Genomic DNA, 24,607 nt, shown 5'->3' on the forward strand with positions numbered 1-24,607 from the left:
GATAAATCTGAAATATAATTTTTAATACATTATACACAACTGGTAGGAATATACCTTTCTTTCCTTAATTCATTTATTTATTTTGCATAGGTTAGGTCAGTACCACATGCTAGCTTTCAATGTATGTTCTCCGTATGTGACAGGTCTGGTCAATCTTCTTGGTCAGTTTTGTTTCTGTCACTACTGCTTACTAAAAAGACTATTTTACAACTGATCTTAATTAAATGTACAAGTTTACTAACAAAAGAACTCTTATTTTGAAATTCAAGATAAAAATTGCACATTTGCAAACGTAAGGTTTTTTTTAAATTGATTTCAATAAATGGAACAAAAATTCTTATTCAATACTTCAGGAATACATTTAATGAAACATAATGAGAAGAGCTAAATTTATTGAAACGTAGATTTATTGGAAGGAGTAATAAAAAAGAAAAACTGTTTATTTTATTTTAAAAAGTGTAAACTCAGTAGCATTTAAGACGAAGAGTTTAAGCATAATATAAATTCAGATTAATTTGAAAACATTCACTCATTTTGGAAATTAAATGAAAATATACGTTACTTTTAATGGGATCAAAATTTTAAAAAACCTTTTTCCTTCATTAAATGTGTTTTAGAATAACTTTATTATTACAGTTATTGAGGCTGTAGCATAACAGTTTGACAGTCTAGGGCTGTCTATATATAAACTCTATCACAACCTCCACGTAGTAACATGCTATTTTTATTTTTTGTAACAGCAAAAATGTTATCTGTTATTGTGAACTGAAAAAGTATTAGGATTGAACTTTAAGATACCTTTAAAATATTTATATTAAACTAGTTTAAGATCTTTGACTTTCCTATTTAAGTATCTAACAAGTCACATATGCCAAAGTAGTTCAGAACTGTATGCAACTGATTTTAGCGTAAAGCTGTAAATAAAACATCCAGACACTTATTTTTAAGAGAACTTAAGCCCCCCTCTTTGTTTTTACTTCGTTTATATATAGTATGTTATTTGTAATGTATCTAATACAGTTAACTGTTAAAAGAGGATCTTTGCCATGTTCTATTAAATGTGTAATAAAAAACAAGGCTCCAGGATATCTTGAAGACAACATATGTAGATTTTCAGTTACAAACTGAAGCACAAATATTACTGAAATCAAATTATGTAAGTGCCAGGAAAAGTACCTCAAGGCAACATGCACTACACCTTTAAATACTTCTTCATCGACCGAAATCACCATAACAAGGCATATTTCAGGCCAAGCAATGCAACTTCAGATTTTTAAGAATTCTGTACTTACCCGTCTACGGCAGAAGGGGAGGCCCTGGGCAATGATGCTGATGCTAAATATCTTCATCACAGTTTGGTGTGGCAAAGGTTCTTTTGTACTTTTAAGATCAATAGGAACCAAGCCATGGTTTATGGTAGCTTTTCCTGGTTTTGACATTTTACAGTTCTTGCTTGGTCACAAATCTATTAGCAATGTAGGGCCATTGCTAAAAAATGTAAAAGCAAAATTGCATGACTTCTTTTAAAAATAAAGTTTACAAACAGATGAGCCAGCTCCCCACAGCCTGCTGACTTTGTCTTTCAACCTTCTCCTGCCAAGTAACTGGACTTCTCTGCTGCTTAGTGAAGTGCAAGCTATCCCAGTATAGACAGGAATTATAAACTACTAATGTGAAGGCAGACTGCTCTTGCCAATCAAACAGCTTGGGGGACCTCCCATGCAGAAGACACCATCTTCTGAAAGGGGTGCATAAGATTCAAAATTAAAAAAAAACACATCTGCTTTTAGTTTTAAAAGACAAACCCACTTACACAAGGACTTTACAGAAAAATTGAAGACTTGTCCTTTGAGAGGGAAATGGCAAATTCAGTCTTAAATCACTTCAAGTGTTATCACAGTATCACACTGTGACATACTATACCCTGGGGGAGCGTCTTGTAACCCCCATATTCCTCATCTGTATGTAATTGTGATATTGCATAAAAAGCATGCCATGTGAGATATCAGGGAAATGGTTATGATCAGCTGAAAGTCACTGTTCTATCTAAATATGTATATCTTTAGTACATATGAATTTATGAGATTTTTTGTATGATTGTCACTAAAACATGCTGTAAATTGGGGAATCAACCAAATGACAGCTCCCCAGAGACAATAGCAAGGAAAGTAACCAACGCACAGGCATGGTGTCAATCAACCATCAACAGCCATTGTCCAACAAGGGAGTTATAATTCAGTGACTCACCTGCATGAGGCCACACCAAGGGAATTGCTCAACTTTGCCTGGGGACTCAGCAATGCCCAACAGACATGCCCGGACTTGTGTCCTCCAAGCACGTGACTGAGGATATAAAACAGAAACACAAGGGGGCTCATGGTTGGCCTTCCTCCTGAACCCACCTATGCTGCAAGCAACAATGTCACTGAGAAGACTTAAGACTCCAACAGAGAAGAGTGGCCCAGGTTTCAAGGGTGAAATCTGTGTACTATGAACTGCAGTATCCAGTGTGGTGAAAAAAACTGCTTAATCTAGATGTTGCCCAGTCTAATAGGGTTGAGAATTTAGACTGCGCGCTCATATTTTATTTTATTTTATTTTTTCCAGTTCAATCTTTAAAAAAAAACTGCATACATGTAAAGGGAATAATGTTTTACCTGAGTACGAAATTTTCAAGAGGCCTTAGTAGTTGTGGTATTTTACCATTGTACCTAGGAAGCCTAGTCATAGACCAAGACCCTATTGTGCTAGGTGCTGTATTACACAGCCCCAGTGAGTTTACAATCTCAGCATAAGGCCTTGTCTACACTACAGAGTTTTGTCAACTAAAGTTATTCTGCTTTAATTAAAGCACTTTAATTAAATTGCTGTTACATGTCCACACTGTGGTCCTTGTGTCAGCAGAGCACATCCACACTTACAACTCTTGCACCAACACAGAGAGCAGTGCACTGTGGGTAGCTATCCCACTGTGCAACTGGCTGCAGGGTGCTTTGGGAAGGGTTTGCAATGTCCCATGGGGCACGTTTCTCAATCCAATCCTTCCATGGGGGGGATGCATGCCTGCAGAGCAGCAGAGTTCAAAACAGTGAGCAGAGCGGTCACAGCAAGCATTGTGGAATACTGGGGGAGGCCAGTTATGTCAATATAACAAATGGCAGCATCTACACTGATGCTCTGTTGTTTTAACTTTGCTGCAAAAAGCTTTATGTCTCTTGTCGAGGTGGTTTTGTTTTGCTGCCAAAAGTAGCTTTTTAAAAGCTGCCTTTTGCCGACAAAACTGTGTAGCATAGACAAGGCTGAAGACAAGAGAAAACAGATGGATACAGAAAGACAGGGAGTACAAGGAAACAATGAGACAATACTGGTCAGCACAATAGGCAGTGGTCTCTGCACATCAGCAGCCTTGTCAATTTTTTTACAGGTCTCATAGCAAAAGAGTTTTGAGGAGGGATTTGTAGGTGCATAATAAAGTAGCTTTGCTGATGTTCATAGGGAATGCCACCCAAGACTGTGGGGCAACATGGGAAAAAGCAAAAAGGCATTTGTTTGAAAACTTTAGAAGTGGGCAATGGAGGCTGGCATCATCACTTTCAGAGTGGATTAAGATAAATAATTTGTTCCAGAAAAAAGTGTCCACATATGGAGATATTCAGAATAGCTACTCCACTTTAAGTTCAGACCCTACCTTAATCCAAATTAATTTTCAAGTTTAGACAAGGCCTGAGCTGTGTGGGGTTTTTGTTTTGTTGTGGTTCTGAATGTTTATTTCTCTCAGGGATAATACTGACTAGCTGAACTGATGCAAGTTGTCCCAATTCCATTTCTACATATCCACTTCTCTTCCACGCTCACAGGCTTATTAGATACTACTGGACTGCAGATAATGTTATTTATTTCTCATATTATGGACACTAACACAGAGGACCCAATTAGTATATGGGCCCCACAGTGCTACGCAAACACAAAAGAAAAGAATGTTGTTGGCCTGAAAATCTTACAATCTAATTTAAGCAGTAAGTGGGTGAAAGAAGCAGAGGAAAATGGAAAAGGTAGCTCTCTTAACACTGATAGGAATGTGTTATTTATACCAGCCACTATATATGTGCATATGTGACATAAGCTGAAAATTTGAGTTTTAGTGCTAAAGAAAGCTGGCAAATAAATGAAAGTAGCTTGATCTTCAAAAGCTGCTCCCATTGACTTTCATTAAAATAAAAAAGGAGCTTTTTTGAAAATCAGGTCACTTCTATTTGTATACATAAACATTGGTGTCTAACTTTAGGCATTTGTGTTTGAAAGTTTTGGTCTTAGGTTGTCATCAAATGCTATCCTGTTATTGGTCAGAGCCTCTAAAACCACATAGTTCCTGGACACAGCACTGAAGAGAATCTACTTTGAAACAGAGATGTAGAAAAGTGATAGAACTTTGAACTACCTTCAAACTGAAGAAATAGAAAGTGGATCACTAATAGGGCTCTATAGGAACAATTTACTTCCTTTGACCGAGTAAGTAATATTAAATGGGCTTACTCTTTCAGCCTAACTGACCAGGAAGATTACATTAAGAACAGTGCAGTGAGAATTTCTGAGAATAATGGATTTTGGCTTACCTGTATTAACAAGCAGCTTGAAATTTTACAGAATCCTCTGCTAGAGCTACATAACTAGTTACCCAGTTCTGAAATGTTAACTTTAATATTACTGAGAAAATAAAGAAAAACATAAAACTGCAGTATGTACTGATTTTTTCCCCATAAAGCGCTAAATCAATCATTTGCAGCTACAGGAAAATAGAAAAACAAAACAAAACAAAAACATGCTTTTCCCAGAGTTCTTATCATTGGTGAACAGGTGCCCTCAAATGGATAACATAGAGCATTGCAACATTGTAAAATACAACCTCACCAATTTTTATTTTTATTATTTTTTTTTTTAAACACACACATCACCTTCGCCCTCCCCACTTGCAATTTGGAGCTATTTTATTGTATACTTAGTTAGCTGTAAGAGAATTCTGGAAAACCTTAGATTTGTCTGACTGGACATTATATAGAAGTTTATTCCTCATCCACCACGCATTCATCTCCCTACAGATGTACAAGAACCAGTCTTTTGACTTTGCGGAGAACAATTCCTGAGTGGAAACCAGCTTTTCATCAGCCAACTACCAGAAAGGCTTTCCTACACTTGAAAGTTGTAATGTTTTAAATCGATATAGTTAATGTGGTACCACTCCAACAGTTATATTGTTAGGAAGGTGCTTTATACCAGTATAGCTTGTTTCCGTACAGGCTGGGGAATAAGTAAACTGCTTCCATACTAGAGGAATGGTTAACACCCACCCACAACTGGCATAGTTATACTGTACAAAACTTGTGTGTAGGCAAAGGATACGTAATGGAATGATCATAGAATCATAGAATATCAGGGTTGGAAGGGACCCCAGAAGGTCATCTAGTCCAACCCCCTGCTCAAAGCAGGACCAATTCCCAGTTAAATCATCCCAGCCAGGGCTCTGTCAAGCCTGACCTTAAAAACCTCTAAGGAAGGAGATTCTACCACCTCCCTAGGTAACGCATTCCAGTGTTTCACCACCCTCTTAGTGAAAAAGTTTTTCCTAATATCCAATCTAAACCTCCCCCACTGCAACTTGAGACCATTACTCCTCGTTCTGTCATCTGCTACCATTGAGAACAGTCTAGAGCCATCCTCTTTGGAACCCCCTTTCAGGTAGTTGAAAGCAGCTATCAAATCCCCCCTCATTCTTCTCTTCTGCAGGCTAAACAATCCCAGCTCCCTCAGCCTCTCCTCATAACTCATGTGTTCCAGTCCCCTAATCATTTTTGTTGCCCTTCGCTGGACTCTCTCCAATTTATCCACATCCTTCTTGAAGTGTGGGGCCCAAAACTGGACACAGTACTCCAGATGAGGCCTCACCAATGTCGAATAGAGGGGAACGATCACGTCCCTCGATCTGCTCGCTATGCCCCTACTTATACATCCCAAAATGCCATTGGCCTTCTTGGCAACAAGGGCACACTGCTGACTCATATCCAGCTTCTCGTCCACTGTCACCCCTAGGTCCTTTTCCGCAGAACTGCTGCCTAGCCATTCGGTCCCTAGTCTGTAGCTGTGCATTGGGTTCTTCCGTCCTAAGTGCAGGACCCTGCACTTATCCTTATTGAACCTCATCAGATTTCTTTTGGCCCAATCCTCCAATTTGTCTAGGTCTTTCTGTATCCTATCCCTCCCCTCCAGCGTATCTACCACTCCTCCCAGTTTAGTATCATCCGCAAATTTGCTGAGAGTGCAATCCACACCATCCTCCAGATCATTTATGAAGATATTGAACAAAACCGGCCCCAGGACCGACCCTTGGGGTACTCCACTTGATACCGGCTGCCAACTAGATATGGAGCCATTGATCACTACCCGTTGAGCCCGACAATCTAGCCAGCTTTCTACCCACCTTGTAGTGCATTCATCCAGCCCATACTTCCTTAACTTGCTGACAAGAATACTGTGGGAGACCGTGTCAAAAGCTTTGCTAAAGTCAAGAAACAATACATCCACTGCTTTCCCTTCATCCACAGAACCAGTAATCTCATCATAAAAGGCGATTAGATTAGTCAGGCATGACCTTCCCTTGGTGAATCCATGCTGGCTGTTCCTGATCACTTTCCTCTCATGCAAGTGCTTCAGGATTGATTCTTTGAGGACCTGCTCCATGATTTTTCCAGGGACTGAAGTGAGGCTGACTGGCCTGTAGTTCCCAGGATCCTCCTTCTTCCCTTTTTTAAAGATTGGTACTACATTAGCCTTTTTCCAGTCATCCGGGACTTCCCCGGTTCGCCACGAGTTTTCAAAGATAATGGCCAATGGCTCTGCAATCACAGCCGCCAATTCCTTCAGCACTCTCGGATGCAACTTGTCTGGCCCCATGGACTTGTGCACGTCCAGCTTTTCTAAATAGTCCCTAACCACCTCTTTCTCCACAGAGGGCTGGCCATCTCTTCCCCATTTTGTGATGCCCAGCGTAGCAGTCTGGGAGCTGACCTTGTTAGTGAAAACAGAGGCAAAAAAAGCATTGAGTACATTAGCTTTTTCCACATCCTCTGTCACTAGTTTGCCTCCCTCATTCAGTAAGGGGCCCACACATTCCTTGGCTTTCTTCTTGTTGCCAACATACCTGAAGAAACCCTTCTTGTTACTCTTGACATCTCTGGCTAGCTGCAGCTCCAGGTGCGATTTGGCCCTCCTGATAACATTCCTACATGCCCGAGTAATATTTTTATACTCTTCCCTGGTCATATGTCCAACTTTCCACTTCTTGTAAGCTTCTTTTTTATGTTTAAGATCCGCTAAGATTTCACCATTAAGCCAAGCTGGTCGCCTGCCATATTTACTATTCTTTCGACTCATCGGGATGGTTTGTCCCTGTAACCTCAACAGGGATTCCTTGAAATACAGCCAGCTCTCCTGGACTCCTTTCCCCTTCAAGTTAGTCCCCCAGGGGATCCTGGCCATCCGTTCCCTGAGGGAGTCGAAGTCTGCTTTCCTGAAGTCCAGGGTCCGTATCGTGCTGCTTACCTTTCTTCCCTGTGTCAGGATCCTGAACTCAACCAACTCATGGTCACTGCCTCCCAGATTCCCATCCACTTTTGCTTCCCCCACTAATTCTACCCGGTTTGTGAGCAGCAGGTCAAGAAAAGCGCCCCCCCTAGTTGGCTCCTCCAGCACTTGCGCCAGGAAATTGTCCCCTACGCTTTCCAAAAACTTCCTGGATTGTCTATGCACCGCTGTATTGCATAGACAATACAGCTATTATCATATCAGCAGTCAAAAGAAAGTAAGTCTCCCTCCCAACACCTGAGGAAAACTACGAGAAAACAGAATAATGACCAGATAGATACAGAAAAACCTGAAATTTTAGAATTAAATTCTGCACATTTCACCCTTAAGCATTATTATGAGACCACTACTGTTAAATCTTTGATGGGAAGCAGGGAGATATTTTCTGCATGCTATTATGTTGTACACATACACACAAGCAGTTTTATATATACAGAGAGAGAGCGAGAGAGAGAGAGAAACAAAAGTGGAGGGAAGGAAAACTGAGCATATGTTCAACCAAAATAAAAGTTTCCATTTCCTAGTAACCAGTACTTAGTTTCTCAAAAGTAAACGAAGGAATGTTCGATAATATTCAATGTTTCCTTATTATGTCAAGGAAAATATAAATTAATTATTCTTTCCAGTTGATGGTTAAACTAATAGACAATTTTAAAAGTTTATTCTATTTTATTCTTACAATTCTTCTTGAATTTTTCCATCAGTAGATGAGTATACTATATTGTTTGTAACTGGCAATTATTTATAAAAATAATTTACGTATTTTAAATCCACAGATCTCCTAGCTTTACTTTATTTCCCCTTCTTGTTTTTAAAACTATTTTAAAGCATTTGTCTTCATTCCTTCATTAAACATTTCAGGAAGTATTTCAGATATGTAACATAAACCCAACTGCATCGTCTTACATTTTACAAATATTCTAGAAATGTCTGGCCAATCTTTATTGGCTATAACATGATTTGTCTGATGATTAAGTTTAACTCTTTGGTCTGTTCAGGGTTCCACCAGCTGTTAAAAAGAACTCCTACAGTTGTTATCCAAGAATTCAGTTGCTGATTACTTATTTTTGCTGTGGTTGCACCGTAAAAGAAAACTAAAACAAGCTAAAACAGGTAGACAGGTCATTCAAAACATTGTAACAATGGGTTAAAAGGTCAAATACTTAACATTTGGGGGAGGCAAATGTGAACTTAACAGGAAAAGAAGAAAACTGTAATATTAACTTTACACACTAAAAATTAAACTTTATGATTATGCTACTTTAATATTTAAACAATGTATATGATTTTCAATGAGAAACTACCTATGTATGTATTCAAGATTCCCAAGACAATACTGAAAATCTTAAATAGTGCAGAATGACGTTCATTAGGAAGGGCTACTAAAAAGTAGGGCTGTCAAGCGATTAAAAAAATTAATCACGATTAATCATACTGTTGTTAATAGAATACCATTTATTTAAATATTTTTGGGTATTTTCTACATTATCAAATATATTGGTTTCAATTACAACACAGAATACAAAGTGTACAGTGCTCACTTTATATTTTTTTATTACAAGTATTTGCACTGTAAAAAACAAAAGAAACATTTTTCAATTCACCTAATACAAATACTGTAGTGCAATCTCTTTATCCTGAAAGTTGAATTTACAAATGTAGAATTATGTACAAAAAAACTGCATTCAAAAATCGAACAATGTAAAATTTTAGAGCCTGCAAGTCCATTCAGTCCTACTTCTTGTTCAGCCAATCACTCATACAAATAAGTTTGGCTACATTTCCAGAAGGTAATGCTGCATGCTTCTTGTTTACGTCACCTGAAAGCAAGAAGAGGCGTTCTCATGACACTGTTGTAGCCAGCATCGCAAGTTATGTACGTGCCAGATGCGCTAAAGATTCATATGTCCCTTCATTCTTCAGTCATCATTCCAGGAGACACGCGTCCATGCTGATGACAGGTTCTGCTCAATAACAATCCAAAGCAGCTTTCTTTTTTTGGTGGCTTGGGTTCTGTAGTTTCCGCATCAGAGTGTTGTTCTTTTAAGACTTCTGAGAGCATGCTCCACGCCTCATGCCTCTCAGATTTTGGAAGATGCTTCAGATTCTTAAACCTTGGGTCAAGTGCTATATCTATCTTTACAAAGCTCACATTGGTACTGTGCCGGTGCACCCCATAAGGCTTTATGGAAATATGCTTATGAATGTATATATGACATAACTGGAATATGTCTTATGCTATATATGCCATATAACGTATCTATGTAAAGGTTAGGATCTACTGAATATATTCATCCTATTTGTACGCATGTGTCATTGTTGTATTCAAAGTTATGAATATTGACTGTATACTTGTTTGATTTTAAAATAACCTCAGTAAGGCTTTTGGTCAGCTTCCTTAGAATGGAATTTGCACGTTAAGTGCCCAGTAAAGAAGCACTTAATGGACAATGGATCTTGGAAGGCTCCAATCCACATAAGTCTACATGAGGACATTAAAGGTAGCATGTAAACCATGGCTGCTACATGTAAGTTCTGAGTCATGCATGGACAGGTGACTTGCCCATGTGACTCCAAAACTCCATCTTGTAGCTGGAATTTGACACAGGGGAAGGGAGGGGTTTCCACCCACAAGAGAAAGTCTATTTAAACCCCTGGGAGATCCCTCCATTTTGTCTTCCCTTCCAGCTAGCTCAAGAGATAGCCTCTCCACTCCCAAGGATACCTGAAAGAAACTGGAACAAAGGACAGTAAACTACAAGGGGTGTGAGTGATTGCTGGACCCAGACTAGAGGGAGACTAGTCTGTAAAAGGAAGCTTACTCAAACTCCTCTGAGCATGAGGTTTTATCTGCATTCAGTTTTCTTACTGTATTAGACATAGACTTGTGTGTTCTATTTTATTTTGCTTGGTAATTCACTTTGTTCTATCTGTTACTACTTGGAACACTTAAATACTACTTTCTGTATTTAATAAAATCACTTTTTACTTATTAATTAATGCATTAATACCTGGGGGGAGGAAACAGCTGTGAACCTCCCTCTATCCATGTTACAGAGGGCAAACAATTTATGAGTTTACCCTGTATAAGCTTTATACAAGGTAAAATGGATTTATTTGGGGTTTGGACCCCATTGGGAGTTGGGCATCTGAGAATTAAAGACAGATACACTTCTTAAGCTGCTTTCAGTTTAAGCCTACAGCTGTTAGGGGATGTGGTTCAGACCTGGGTCTGGGTTTGCAGCAGGCTAGCAGGTCTGGCTCAAACCAGGCAGGGCACTGAAGTCCCTGGCTGGGAGGGCAGGGAAAGCAGGGGCAGAAGTAGTCCTGGCACATCAGTTGCCAACCCCAAGGGGGTTTCTGTGATCCAACCTGTCACAGGTACTGTCTTTGTGTTTTGTCAAATCTGCAGTGAAAGGTGTCCTTAAAATGAACAATGTGTGCTGAGTCATCATCCGAGACTGCTATAACTTGAAATATATGGCAGAATATGGGTAAAACAGAGCAGGGGACATATAATTCTCCCCCATGGAGTTCAATCACAAATTTAATTTTCAAATTTTTTTTTAAACAAGCGTCATCGGCATGGAAGCATGTTCTCTGGAACGATGGCCGAAGCATGAAGAGGCATGCACACGTTTAGCATATCTGGCACGTAAATACCTTGCAATACCATGCACAAAAGTGACATGCAAATGCCTGTTTTCACTTTCTGGTGACATTATAAATAAGAAGAGAGCAGCATTATCTCCTGTAAATGTAAACAAACTTGTCTGTTTTAGCGAAAGAGTGAACAAGAAGTAGGACTGAGTGGCCTTGTAGGCTCTGAAGTTTTACATTGTTTTGTGTTTGAGTGCACTTATGTAATAAAAAAAATTCTACATTTATAAGTTACACTTTCATGACCAAGAGATTGCAGTACAATACTTGTATGAGGTGAATTGAAAAATACTATCTTATTTTTACAGTACAAATATTTAGAATAAAAAATAATACACACTTTGATTTCAATTACAACACAGAATACAATATATATGAAAATGTAGAAAAACATCCAAAATATTTAATAAATTTCAATTGTATTCTATTCTTTAACAGTGCCATTAAAACTGAAATTAATCGTGATCAAGTTTTTCAATCACAATTACTTTTTTTGAGTTAATCATGTGAGTTAACTGTGATTAATCAACAGCCCTACTAAAAAGTACTCTGTCACTTGATTTCCCCCACTCTTCTCACTATAAAAATCAACCCTAGAAAGGCCTTAAAAGGGATGAAAATAACTACTTAATGTCAGTCTCAGTATGTACTGTTCAATAACCTCTTTGGTGGTATAACTTGCTGTCCAGCCACCTTTCACTCAGGCTAAAGAAATATTTCTTATATAAAATAAGACGGTACAGGACCCTCACTTGCACAATTCCATCCATTTCTGGAGTTTAACCAGTGTCAAAATGGAAGGTTGAACATGTAACTAGCATTAAATTTCAGACTTATTAACATGTATAAAGAAAATGACTCATTTTGTTGCTAGAGACCTTAAATACAAGACCACCAAATTTTTCTTATTACAACTATAAAATACATATAAAACCCAACAAATGGAATATAACCAATTGTTACACTGGCATGCACATGAGAGTGACAAATTAAGCTACATAATCCTTCTCAGCTGGTTAATAGCATACTGCAAAGGGGTGTGAGTCTATTAATAATAGCTCAAAATATGCAAAGTAAAGAATGTCTGGGTTTCAGAAAAAAGCAGGTAGCCCAAGAAAGGGCTGACATTCTGGGCTGGCCCACACTTTTACCACCTTCCCCTTGTTTACATTTTCATATAAACTTTTGCTTTCTTTCATTTGTTCAAGTGTCATTCATTCCTACAAAGTACAACAACGGTTACCTCTTAAGTAAAAGAAAAAAAAAGACTAAAATCTACTTTTGAGTTAATTGGTAACACTTCAAGGAATCAAACGAGACACACTACTAGGAGTCGCTTCTACATTTCTCCCCCTTATGCCTTATAAACTTTTACGGATTATGGATGATAGTTCAGGCTCCCCAGAGCACAGGAGCCCTGAGTGTACTTGATAGATGATTTGTGTAATAGTAACAGCAGCTTTTTAGAAAGCAGTTTGGCCTCCATACTTTTGAACAAGTACTGCTGTCTGTGGTCAAAAATGATGTAGCTGGGTAAAAGCCCCAAACCAGTCTTTCAGAACAGCCTAATTTTTTATAAAGTCCAGCCTCGAACAGAAGAAGAAGAATCACTCTCGGCTGGAACAATGAGACTCATACCCAAAAATCGAATACCTGAGATAGCTACCATGAAATTAATTCGCTGTATCACTTTATAATTATTCCTTTCATCTTCAGGGTTACACTTTACTCAGACTTTTTAATCAAGGTAAAGTACTATATATTTTTTTAAATTATATTTGACTGAGGGACAATTGGATAGCTCATGAAATTAGTAAAAAGGGATTCAGCATATGTCACACCTCTGAGTAAATAGTTAACCATATTCAGGTCAGCAGCAACAAAAAGTAGCTTTCATCAGAGGGACATTCAGTAGTCTAAGTGAAGTGAACTGGTCGTCTCAGTCCAGCTCAAAATGTTAGTGTGATCAAGTCTCCTTCCAAAGGCTGGACTAGACAGAAAAAAAAAAAAAAAAAGAGACAGCCTGCTACTTCCTCACAGCTAACAGTATTCCTACTTGACTTCAAGTAGTAGTGGATTTGAGTTGAAAATTATGGGTTTCAACCCTGTTGATAATCTATAGTGCATCTGTATCTATATCACCAAGTATTTATAACACTTTCCATTTTGGCAGAGAGAGGTCATGGACTGAGTGGGCATGATAAAATTTAGTAAGTGTTCACAAAATTATATTTCATGTCACAGATGAGAACAACGCTACTGATTCCAAAACCTGAACAACTCGATAGTTCAGAATTTGCTGGTTTAGTTTTATGTAGCACATGGCCAGATAATGAAGTTTGAATGAGAAAGTCACAGCTTTTGATAAGCCAAGACCAAATATACAAGTTAAGTAAAGACGAGTGACCTCTTACACAGAGAAAAGGAGCTGCTATACTGTCAGGTTTGGACTTATTCAGCATGGGTGGGAGATCTCTGAATTCCATCAGTAATCATATCACTATAACTCCATGCTCTGTCACAAGCTCTTCCAGTGACCAACTGAAACTTAAAGGGGAAGATGGGGGAGCAGAGAAGGAAGAAGGTGGAGACGAGGAAGGGTGGGTTTAATTACAACCATTTCCAACTAACCATGAGAACTGGGAGTAAGAACAGCAACACTGCCTGATAGAATTATGTTCTTTGTGCTTTCCACTGGCAGATTCATGGAATGTATAGCTATTGTCCTTTCTGTGATTGAGAACTAGTGGGACCCATCTGTGAGTTAGCCAATTTAAAAAGAAACTAACAGTGTATTTCACACATTTGTACTGATACATACATACATACATATACACACACACACACGGTTTTATATAAAGTCATATATAAACCAAATATTATTTAGGAATTCACATACTAAATTATTTACATTACCAGTTTAGGATGAAGTACAAAAATGTTACAATGCTAAAATTAAAATTTTCACAAGTGATCAGGAAAACTGCAATTTGTGAATTGTTTAAATTATCCACACAATTCGAGAAAAGATACAAACAACTGGATTAAGCATATATTTATCCAACAAACAAGAGGCTTTAAATCACACAGAGTAGTTACAAGATTTGTCAGAGGTAAATTGTTGTATTAGTTTAATATTTCCCACTCTCTGTATTTTGATGTACGGATTGAGGTGGAGGTGAGGGGGGAAAGAAGCTAAACTTGCCCAATTTACTCAGTGGTTAAATGTTCATGTGGGGTTTTGGTAGAAAACAAAAAAATTCACAACAACAGTATAAACCTATACAGAATGTAAGTGACATCTCAAACTATTCTGGCTTTGTTAATCATTAATAGCCACTGATATAAGTAACTTCAGGTACAGCTCATATATAACCACATACCACCAAAGAGAAATAACTATGATATTAAATAAATAGTCAAAATGTTTCTTTCCTTTGTATACACATTAGCTACTTGTTATCCAAGTATTCCTCTCATTTACCTGGAATAGTTTTGCTTCCAAATATGAAGGTTGCTTGGCACAGAACTGAAAACTGATAGAAAATGTACACCAAAAGGAAAGCTGTACTATGCATAGTCAGGTTTAAAGAAATGTGAATAATACCACTTACTTACCATTTGTCACATGACAACATATATTCAGATAAACTAGAAAATAAATGGTTTCAGAGTAGCAGCCATGTTAGTCTGTATCCGCAAAAAGAAAAGGAGTACTTGTGGCACCTTAGAGACTAACAAATTTATCTGAGCATAAGCATAGCTCACGAAAGCTTATACTCAAATAAATTTGCTAGTCTCTAAGGTGCCACAAATACTCCTTTTTAAAAAAGAAATAAACGTTCACAAAGAGAGAGATTTTTAAACTATTTCTTTTACTTTACTGAAACTGACAACAGTAACAAATATGCCACTGGATAAAATATAGTCCTGATGTAGCCATTAAACATAGCTTTGGCCTTCAGGAACCACCAACCCCCTGCAAGACCTTTCCAAATGCAACAGTTTTGCAAGTATATGTTACCACTTCCATATAAGAAGCAATGAGTTAACTTAATCACATGTTGATTGTTGGTTTCATTAAATACATGGATCTGTAAAACAATTACAACTACTAAAAACATAAAGCTAACACTGAATGAATTGTTAGTGATTGTTGTTTTTTCTTATAATGCAAACTCACCAGCAAAAGTTTTACTTTCTTCACACTTCGACCGACCATTTGTATTGAGTTTCATAACAAGTACTGTCAATTTAAGCCAAGTCAGAAAAAGCGAAGCAGTTTTAATCCACACTCTGAGAACAACATCCACTGATAAAGAGCTCAGTAAATACAGCTGTATCACTCCAGACGAGAGATATTTGGGCTAATGATCACATCAGCCAACAGCACCTGCCACATAGCCAAGAACAACATAAGGAACAAATGGCATTTTTAAGTGGGGCAGAGCTCCCAAATGTATTTGTTAGACAAGCCATGTATCACTGTGTACTTCTTAAGCATACTGAAAATATCCTCACACTCATTTTCACCATTTAAATTTCTGAATATTGTTACCATATATCTGTATAATTGATAGCGTTAAAAAAAGGACAACTGACACCCAAGATACTGTTTGTATTCATTACAAGACACTGTTTCAGGTAATTAAATTAAGATAAACTAGTATTTTAAGACGACTTTTTATATCAGACTACTCTGACATAGCAAACCCAGGTAGTGATGATACCTCCATTTTTAGGTTTCAGTAGTGCTCCACATAGGCTCAGGGAACCAATGTAATGGAAGATTCTAATTATCACCCCCTTTTCAATAATATTCCCTTCAAAACTGGAGATTAGAGACACTGATGATCTGTGAGATTCTGATTCAAGAGATGATTTGTTGACAAAAATTTAAGAGATGCTGGCATTTTGCCTTCTGGAGGAGGTATTGGCAGTCTCCCCACAAACAGACTAACAGATAAGTTAGAGGAAGAACCACACATGCCTGTCTTGAGTGAATCGATTTTCAGAAGAAACCATTGAGCGACTCTGGCAGTGATGATCAGAAAAAACAGAATACATATATTTGAGATTCAGGCTTTGTCGTCACAGCAAAAAAAGGTGTGGTTTTACAATACGTTAGCTATCTTGATGTAAACTGGTGCAGACAAGGCACTGTAGCTTTTATCTCGATGTAGCTAGTCCAAGTAAACCCCAGGTGGGGGATAGAAAGTTAACCTCAACTAACTGCATTGAAGTAAAAACTGCAATATCTTGTCCAGTAGTCTAGATAAGTGTTTTTCAAAGTTCGGGTCGCAACCTAGTACTGGGTCGCGGAATGCAAGGCACTGAGTCGCCTTGCTCAGCACCCAGGGACCCTGGTGGCCGGCCAGTAAACACCACGCTGCAGCCCAGAAGTAGCCAGCAGCAGGTCTGGCTCCTATTAGGCTTACCAGTTAACTGATCTTAACTGTTAACCCCCGGCCACTGGACAGCCCCGTCAGTCTCCGGCCCCCAGAACCCCAGCCCTTCTCCCTTTAATCGGTTAACCATTTAAATACTATAATTTTAATCGTTTAAATGGTTAGCTTTTTATTTACATCCCTAGGGCTTATGCCACCATAATTGGGGTGACACTGCATCTGTGTAGATACTCTGTTACTTACATCGGCTGTTAGCTGTCTTGTTAGGCAGAAGCCATGAAACTGACAAGAAAGCTGGGCAGCCAGAGCCCTGCTGCCTCTCTCTCCCCCGCTCCCCCCCCCCACTCCACTCCCTTGGAGAGCTGGGCAGCTGGACCCTGCTCCTGGACCCCCAGCAGCTTCCTCCCCCCTCCACTCCCTGTCCCTGGCTGGGAATATTGGCTATCTTGTCAATTACATGGCTGGGGATAGGGAGGGGCAAGTCTCCCAGGAAGCTCTCAACTCCCTGTGCAACCCCTCTTAGGTCAGTGGAAGCACTCCTGGTGAGGACGCACACCATCGACTGAAGGAGGGTAGCGTTGACATGTACCTTCAGAGTAATTACTGTGGTGGCTGTAAGTTGACCTAATAGAGGTTGACTTAAGTTTCTAGTGTAGACACAACCTCAGTAACTAGTCATTCAACTATCTCTGGAAACCATAGAGAAAAGCAGTATGGGGACCATAAAAAGGTCAACAGAAAACAGCAGAGATTATAGAACAAATGACAATATTTCTTGTAACTGCAAGTGAAATTTTAATGTTACAGATATAATTGATAGCTAGAGATTTCAAACCTTTTCCTTGAGAGAGCTACTCGGTAGCTAAGTTCTTTTGAGTCACAGACTATTTCAGGCAGGGATCACCATGTGAGTTACTAGTCATTGCAAAAATCAGAATCCATGCCCCATGCATCAATTAGTACTCTTCCTGCTCCATTTATAGACTTGACAGGAGTAGCAGAGCAATGACTAGAACACGCCTAGCTCTACCTGTAAGAGGAACTGAAACATAACCCCCACCTTTGAATGCAGAAGGGAGGAGCATATGCCCATCTCAGACAGTAGCAGGCAGGAGATGGGGTCGCTTCTTAGCCAGAGTCGTCAACATGTGAAACTTGCTCCCTGCGACCAATTCTTCTTAGAAAGCTGTGTTTATAGGCTATCTCATCCCTAGCCACAGAAAGGGTACATAATCATAATTTTGGAGTTATTTCTTTAATGTGTGTGTGGGGAGGATCTAAAAATACCACCAAAATGCACAGACAAACTGAGAATCAGTAATCCTTTCATAAATATGTTAGTGTTTAAAAAGCTACATTTTTGTGTTTAGTTTACTGATTTTCCTAAAGACACAGACAATAGAAAGAATAAAAAGGTTAATTGTTTCCAAATAATGCATGCTTCACAGGTAGAATTACAGTATTATGAAATTTTACAACTTGTCAAAGTTGCAAGACCTGGCGATACAAACCCAGACAATACTACAAGGACATAACATGTTAGGATGGGGATAACAGCAATAAAATGGGAGAAGACATACATGAATAGGGAGAGGAAGGAAGGAAGGGGTTGAAGGGACAGGAGGGTTATGCGGAATAGAGGTCTTACATTCTTTGAGCCATCTCAACCTTTTTATCAAAACGTATCTAGAAATGGGGTCCAAATTTCTTCGAATTCATATAATTGCCCTCTGCGGGGGTAAGCTGTTATTTCTTTAGCTTCTAACTCTGACTGGTCTGAATACCACCACTCTATTCTGGCCATAAGCCTACTCCATTTTTGTAAAATCGTGCACTTAATGATCACTGAAGCCCTCAAGTACCAAAGTCTTTTTGGCGGCGTTAAACCCAGTTTAACAGGTCAGTAAACTAGGATATAATTTTTGGCTGAGGTTTGGCTGTTGAAGCTGAGCACTATCTTAACGTTTGTGTACATCTTGTTCCACAGCTGCCTGATGGTTGGACAGTCCCACAGCATATGCCTCAGGGTTTCTTTTTCTCTGTTACAGCACCAACAAACATCAGAGGATAAGGCTTTTATCTTGTGCAACCACTATGGAACCCAAACCAATTTTAACAATTTTTGTTGTTGTATCAAGAGTATCAACAGAGCCACAGACATTTTTAACGTTACATACTATGCTCTGCCACTGGGATTTTTTTTAAACAGCTGGGATAAATCCCCTTCCCACAGTTTCACAATGAACTCCAGGCCAGTTCCTCTTCCTTAACCAAGTATGCATAGTGGGCATGGACCTGGCGAGTTCATGAACCATTTCTAAGATTCCAAGTAGTTCTGGGGCCTCTGGCAGGCCTAGGGCATTTGGATCAAATTGATATGTTAGAAAGTGTCGTAATTGTAAGTACTGTCACTCGGCTGAGGATGGTAGGTAATAATGTTGCTTTAGTATTAAAAAAGGAACAAAGCCCTCAACACTGACTTACTGTGAACTCCATATGATGCACTTGGCTCAGCCAGATCTTCCCAAATTATAGGTTTGCTCACAATTTGAAAGTTTAGAATGCCCCAAATAGATGCTTTTGCATGAGGGTGAGGATGAACTTGGGACCTCTTAGGTAGGCTAGCCCAGAACCTTCACACAGCCATCAGTGCAGGCACCTCATTTTTCTACACCAGACAAAAAGACAAATGGAGGAGACCCACAGGGAAAATTGAATGTCTTAATACCATTCGATTTACATCCATGTGATATAAAGATGTTAGCACGGTGGAACCAGTTTGGTATCTGTGATATGATAGAAGCATAACAGTAATTTAATAACTACTGCACAGCTAAACCAGAATTATTTGAAATTTTAACAACTAATCTATATACAGTATGAATGAGGAAAGTAATAAACATTATAATATTTTGACTGGTATTAACCTTCAAGTATGCACTAAATTACACTTCGATACAAAATAAAAACCAAAGTTCTACACTTAACAGTCAGGACTATTCTAAACAACACAAGGCTTTAATTATATACCTGCTTTAAAAGTCAGTTTTTCTTCTAATATTATCTAAGAATTATCCAAAAATAATGTAACAGTTATAATTACTTAAAAGTAATTCTGACTTGCAGTTGTAAAAATCACCAAATAACAACTTTCATGTGTAAACAAATCAGTTTTTATTGAATATTATTAGTGTGCTCAATTCTGTATATAGAGGAAGATCTGTTTGTTGCCCCAAGGTACTTACCATTTGCCACTATATTCTACATCAGCCACAAAATTAAGACACCTTACACTGAAAATCAAAATAAAAGTTTAATATCTGTTTGCATTAGAAGAGGGTGAGGAGAGAAAAGAAGTGCACTAATCAGAAGGGGAATTCAGAAGAGGTATTTAGAAGACCAGACCATATCACCAATGACTTTCATAGCCAGATTTGAGCAATTTAACACCTTTCCTTTTTGACAAAGCTTTATTTGATTTACTCAGTTAGGAATCTGGTTACATCATTGCCACAACTGTTGGAAGTCTCAGAGACCAAAGGCATGAAGAATCAACTGATGTCTATTTCCTGTGGGTTTGTCCCTAGCAAAAAAAGTAAAATGTGAGTTGTTCATTTTAACTTACTTTTATACTAAGTATTCACTTCACTTTGTACTTTTTGTACTCCAGGGAAAAGAAACAAACATATTAAAGTCCTACTACACAAGCCAGCTGGAAAATGCTTTAAGCGCACACTTTAAAAAAAAAAAAAAAAAAAAAAAAGATGCAGGAATAGATTTCCTTATGCTGGAAAACACCCTTCTGCACAGATTAAAACCAAAAGCAGTGTTGTGTATGACAAACATTTATTTTTGGGTTAAAAATGGTACTTTTAATTGTTAGCAACAATGCAGAGGAAAACCCATTTATCAAGACACATTAAACAGCTTCCAGCAGAAAGCACAGTCGTAAAGCATCTGATTGTGCCCTCTGGTGTTCAACAGCATAAAAAATAGAAAGTGATGTTAAAATAATATACACAAACATTTAAAGAGTTGGTTTCCTTGATTATGTCTACTTCTTGTGCATAAACAAAGAACCTATTTCTCAAGGATTATTATTTCTGTAATTAATCCTTGATTCCCCATCTCTCCACGAAGATTTTAGTTTTCCCTTTTGATTTTCTACCCATATTTGGAGTGTCACACAACAGATCCCACATACACACCACACCCACAGTACTTTTCACTACCACAGATGATTAATTTTTTTTTCTCTTTTTAAAAATAATTCTATCCATCCACAAAAATCCTGCAGAAGTACTGAAAATAACAGAATTTCACATCAGCATAGCATATGTTTAATTTCATTTACAAGCTTTCTGTACCAGCTTGAAACCAATATTCTCTCCACTATGGGATAATTTTGTCTGACCTGCAAATAGAACCTAGGTCTCCACAGGCTTGAGTCTCTTTAGGGCTGAATGAAATCTTTGCAAGCCTTGTTCAAAGTTCCTAAGGCAGATATTTAAAGTCCAGGGGCTGGGAGGTGATCCTCAACTGATACAAATTATCACAGCTCCATTCAAGTCACTAGTGCTACCATTTACACCTGCTAAGAATCTGCCCTGAGATTATTTAAAAATCTATCCTATCAACCTCTACCCAGATTACGTCTGGCCATTTCAAGGCCAGGACTGGCAGGAGTCCATAACTGTAGGGATCTCAATGCTTCATTGAACGAAACCTCTAGAAGAATAGAAAACTCTGGTGCCAATCTGGACGATGAATTTCTGTCTGGTCTTCTAAGAACAAAGGAAGAGGAGAGAGTGCACACTCACTCATTTGCCATATACTCTGCTCCTGGTGTCTGGGGCAATATATGTAGGTTGGCATAAAACAAACAAAAAACCCAGTTTAATCTAAGGATGATCCCACCACAGAAAAATAAACATTTGGTAGTAGAGTCATCCTGCTGAAGAACTACATACATCTGACTGAGGTAATTCTTCAAGAGAACACGGACCAGAAAACTGCTCAAATAATGGAAGATCAGAATTCATTTTTAACTCCACACATGGGATAGAGAAGCCAAAATGCATGTATTTGGGATTTGCTGGGTTATATCAATACTGTACACAGTTATCTGAGCATATCCTTTAGATTCACAAAACACACTCACACACAAAAACTATAAAAGTTTTCTGGTATCTTCCTGGAGAGTTTCCATCTTGAAAAGGTTTTCTCCTTAATTCTGGAGGGACAAGGAGTAACCAAGGTAGAGTAGTCTCGGACATCAATAACTCATTAGAAAGAACACACCCACTGATTTATGTCCTGACAAGCAACCTTAGAACCCAGAATCTGGATATACTCCCACAGTAGGACTCAATAAGTCTATAAAGATAGTAATCCACTCCCTGAACTTTGTCATTGTTGTATTTGATAGAAAAATCTTGACCACTTCAATAATAAAGCAAACCCTCAGCTATATTAATTTCTAGAAGGAAGTCAAAGTGTTCTTCATGGTTGCTGACTCACCCATGTCTCCATATTCTTGAATCTTTTCAGTTGCAGACCTGGCTTCTGATTTTTAGGAAGTTCACATTAGCCTGTTATCCAAGTACAGGTGCAGACATACACCCTTCTGTTAAAGTGCCCATTAGCCACCCTCATGTGAAAACCTCAATACTATGGAACCTCAGGCATATTTTGGTGAGAAGGAAGACTAGGAATGTTGAAATAAGCATCTGATGGTCTGCCAAGCCTATGAACAACTCTCCTAGGAAAACTTCTGGCAAGCTATTATGTGAAAAGAAGGTCTTGACAAGAGCTTAATCATTTCTTTAATATCCAGTAGTAGATGACAGCTTCCTGTCACTTGAGTCTATAGAATAGATGGGATAGGTTTCCATTTCATAAAAGGCAGTGAGAGAAAAAACAACCGCTTGCTGTCTAAAAATTCCCCAGCTCTCTGAAGGCTTATTTACCTGGATTTCAAAATTTGAGTCTTTTTGCATCCCACAGGATGGGGAAGAACAGCCAACAACGCTATTTGGAACTCTATCCCTGCAAAGGAGCAGAGCTGGGCAAAATCTCCACTTGCGTGGGCATGTGAGAAATGGCTACTGAAGTTCCATTTGGAAAAGAGGACACTGGTGTGAAAAGAATAAAATGACACCAAAATTCAAGCTGCTATCTGCCTTTAAAGAAAGGGCATGCTCCTTAATGTAGAGTCGCTGCCATTCACCTGCCTCCCACTCAACAACTTGGGAACAATTTCCTGTGGCCCAAGAACCAAACCTTGTGCCAGAAACCTTAATTCACTGCACTATTGAACTCAAACAGGAGTCTTAAAACGGGGTCACTGTACTGTCACAGTCATCCTGTGATGGTGTTTTCTCAGGAGTGGGGACAGACAGAGAAACTACACATCTTAATCACTGGACCTGCCTTAGAGGCCTTTTGTAGAGACACACATCTCCTCCAACACCTCCTACCTTTGGCATAGGGGAGTTTATTTTCTGTTTTCCATCATGGAGATTTGTGACCATATTTGGTAGAATTAGGCTGACTGGTCTCAGCTGTCTGAACAGTCCATTTTTTTTCACAACATAGATCACATTAAGTAAGTGTATAAAGAACCAATTTCCTTCCCATTCACAATCATATAGACCACCTTCTTTACTCATTGCAATTTCAAAACATCCCTGTAAAACTACAGCAATTGCTTATATGGAAGAGTAATATTAGGAGCAAGCATAACTAGACTTTAGTTGGCAAGCATAACTAGGATACATTATGTCTTTACGTGGGAATCTTGAGGGAACTTTCCTTAATGTCACAGGATCCCACAAGACAAGAAAAAAAAAATCAGGTTAGAGACTTCACTCAGCAGTTTAAGTTAAAAGAAAGGGAACAGAAATAAAAAGGATTTAAAAATGAGGTCTAACAGTTAACATAAGCTGAACAATACTGGTATTACTATATTGGTAGCTACTTGTTATCTTTGCAGAAAGAAAAATGTTGCACATGTTGCCTACCCTGCTACAGAAGACAGGACCAACCTAGTAGTTGTTCTAGATTGGTGGATGTACACTCCTGAGATTAGCCGTAATAAACTGCATTCATAATAATAATTAGATGAGCATTTGTTTGGCAATAGTAGTTGTTTAGTTATCAAACAGATGCCATAACTATTATCATGAAATATAAGTGTTACTTTACATGTTTTCTGATTTTATCTAGGAAGGAAAGAGTTCTACAATAGTCTTAAGACTTTAAAAAATTTTTTTAAAAAGTGCTCCTTGGGGCCAGCAAATAGTGGTAGTTAGTACAGAACGACCAGACATACTTTTATATGAGCTTCTGGACAAGGAAGGTAACATAAATTCTCTGCTGCATTACCAATGGCACAATGAGAAAGTTTACCACTCCAGTAGAGATTTAAAAAAAATAAAGATACCATTACTGCAAAACTGAAACCAAAAATGAATATACTTTTTAAGTTTCACCTAAAACCAGAAAGAAACTTATGGTTGATTCTTAGACAGTATGCTGCAGATTGCACACATTGTTTCTCCTGAAGGTGGTAGTACAAAACAAGTTAAATTAATGTACAAATAATTTACATTTAAGGGGCTAGGTAATCTGACCAGAAGCAGTAAGTAATCAGACTACAGCATCAGACACTAATGAGCCCAAAAAAGCATATGTGAAGATGTAAAAATATATCATTTTAACTTTTTGAGACTATTTGGATGAAAAAAGTCATCAGACTTGAATGGTATTCTTTTCACACGATATACCACTTGATTTCAATTTACAATAGTCAGAGCTAGAAATCACACTTACTAGAATTAATAAGAGTCCACAAATACTGTACTTGTCTCAAAAATGCTATTCCATATAAGCATGTCAATTTT

The 24,607-nt window shown here is 38.3% G+C and overlaps 1 protein-coding gene across 8 annotated transcripts in view; it reads right to left on the minus strand.

Annotated features, from left to right (window-relative positions):
* FBXW7 (F-box and WD repeat domain containing 7) overlaps window positions 1-24,607 on the minus strand; it is a 249,601-nt gene that overhangs the window by 106,145 nt on the left and 118,849 nt on the right. Inside the window, exon 1 of one of the 8 annotated variants that reach the window (XM_075127736.1) lies at window positions 1,293-1,591. The exons of the other annotated variants lie outside the window; for them this stretch is intronic. Within the exon in view, the coding sequence (XP_074983837.1) occupies window positions 1,293-1,439 (147 nt within the window). The 5' untranslated portion in view covers window positions 1,440-1,591. Of the gene's footprint in view, window positions 1-1,292; window positions 1,592-24,607 lie in introns of those variants that run through there. 8 annotated transcript variants of the gene reach the window in all.

The sequence above is a fragment of the Caretta caretta genome, chromosome 4 (assembly GCF_965140235.1).
Source record: "Caretta caretta isolate rCarCar2 chromosome 4, rCarCar1.hap1, whole genome shotgun sequence".
In the NCBI taxonomy this organism is placed as follows: domain Eukaryota; kingdom Metazoa; phylum Chordata; order Testudines; family Cheloniidae; genus Caretta; species Caretta caretta.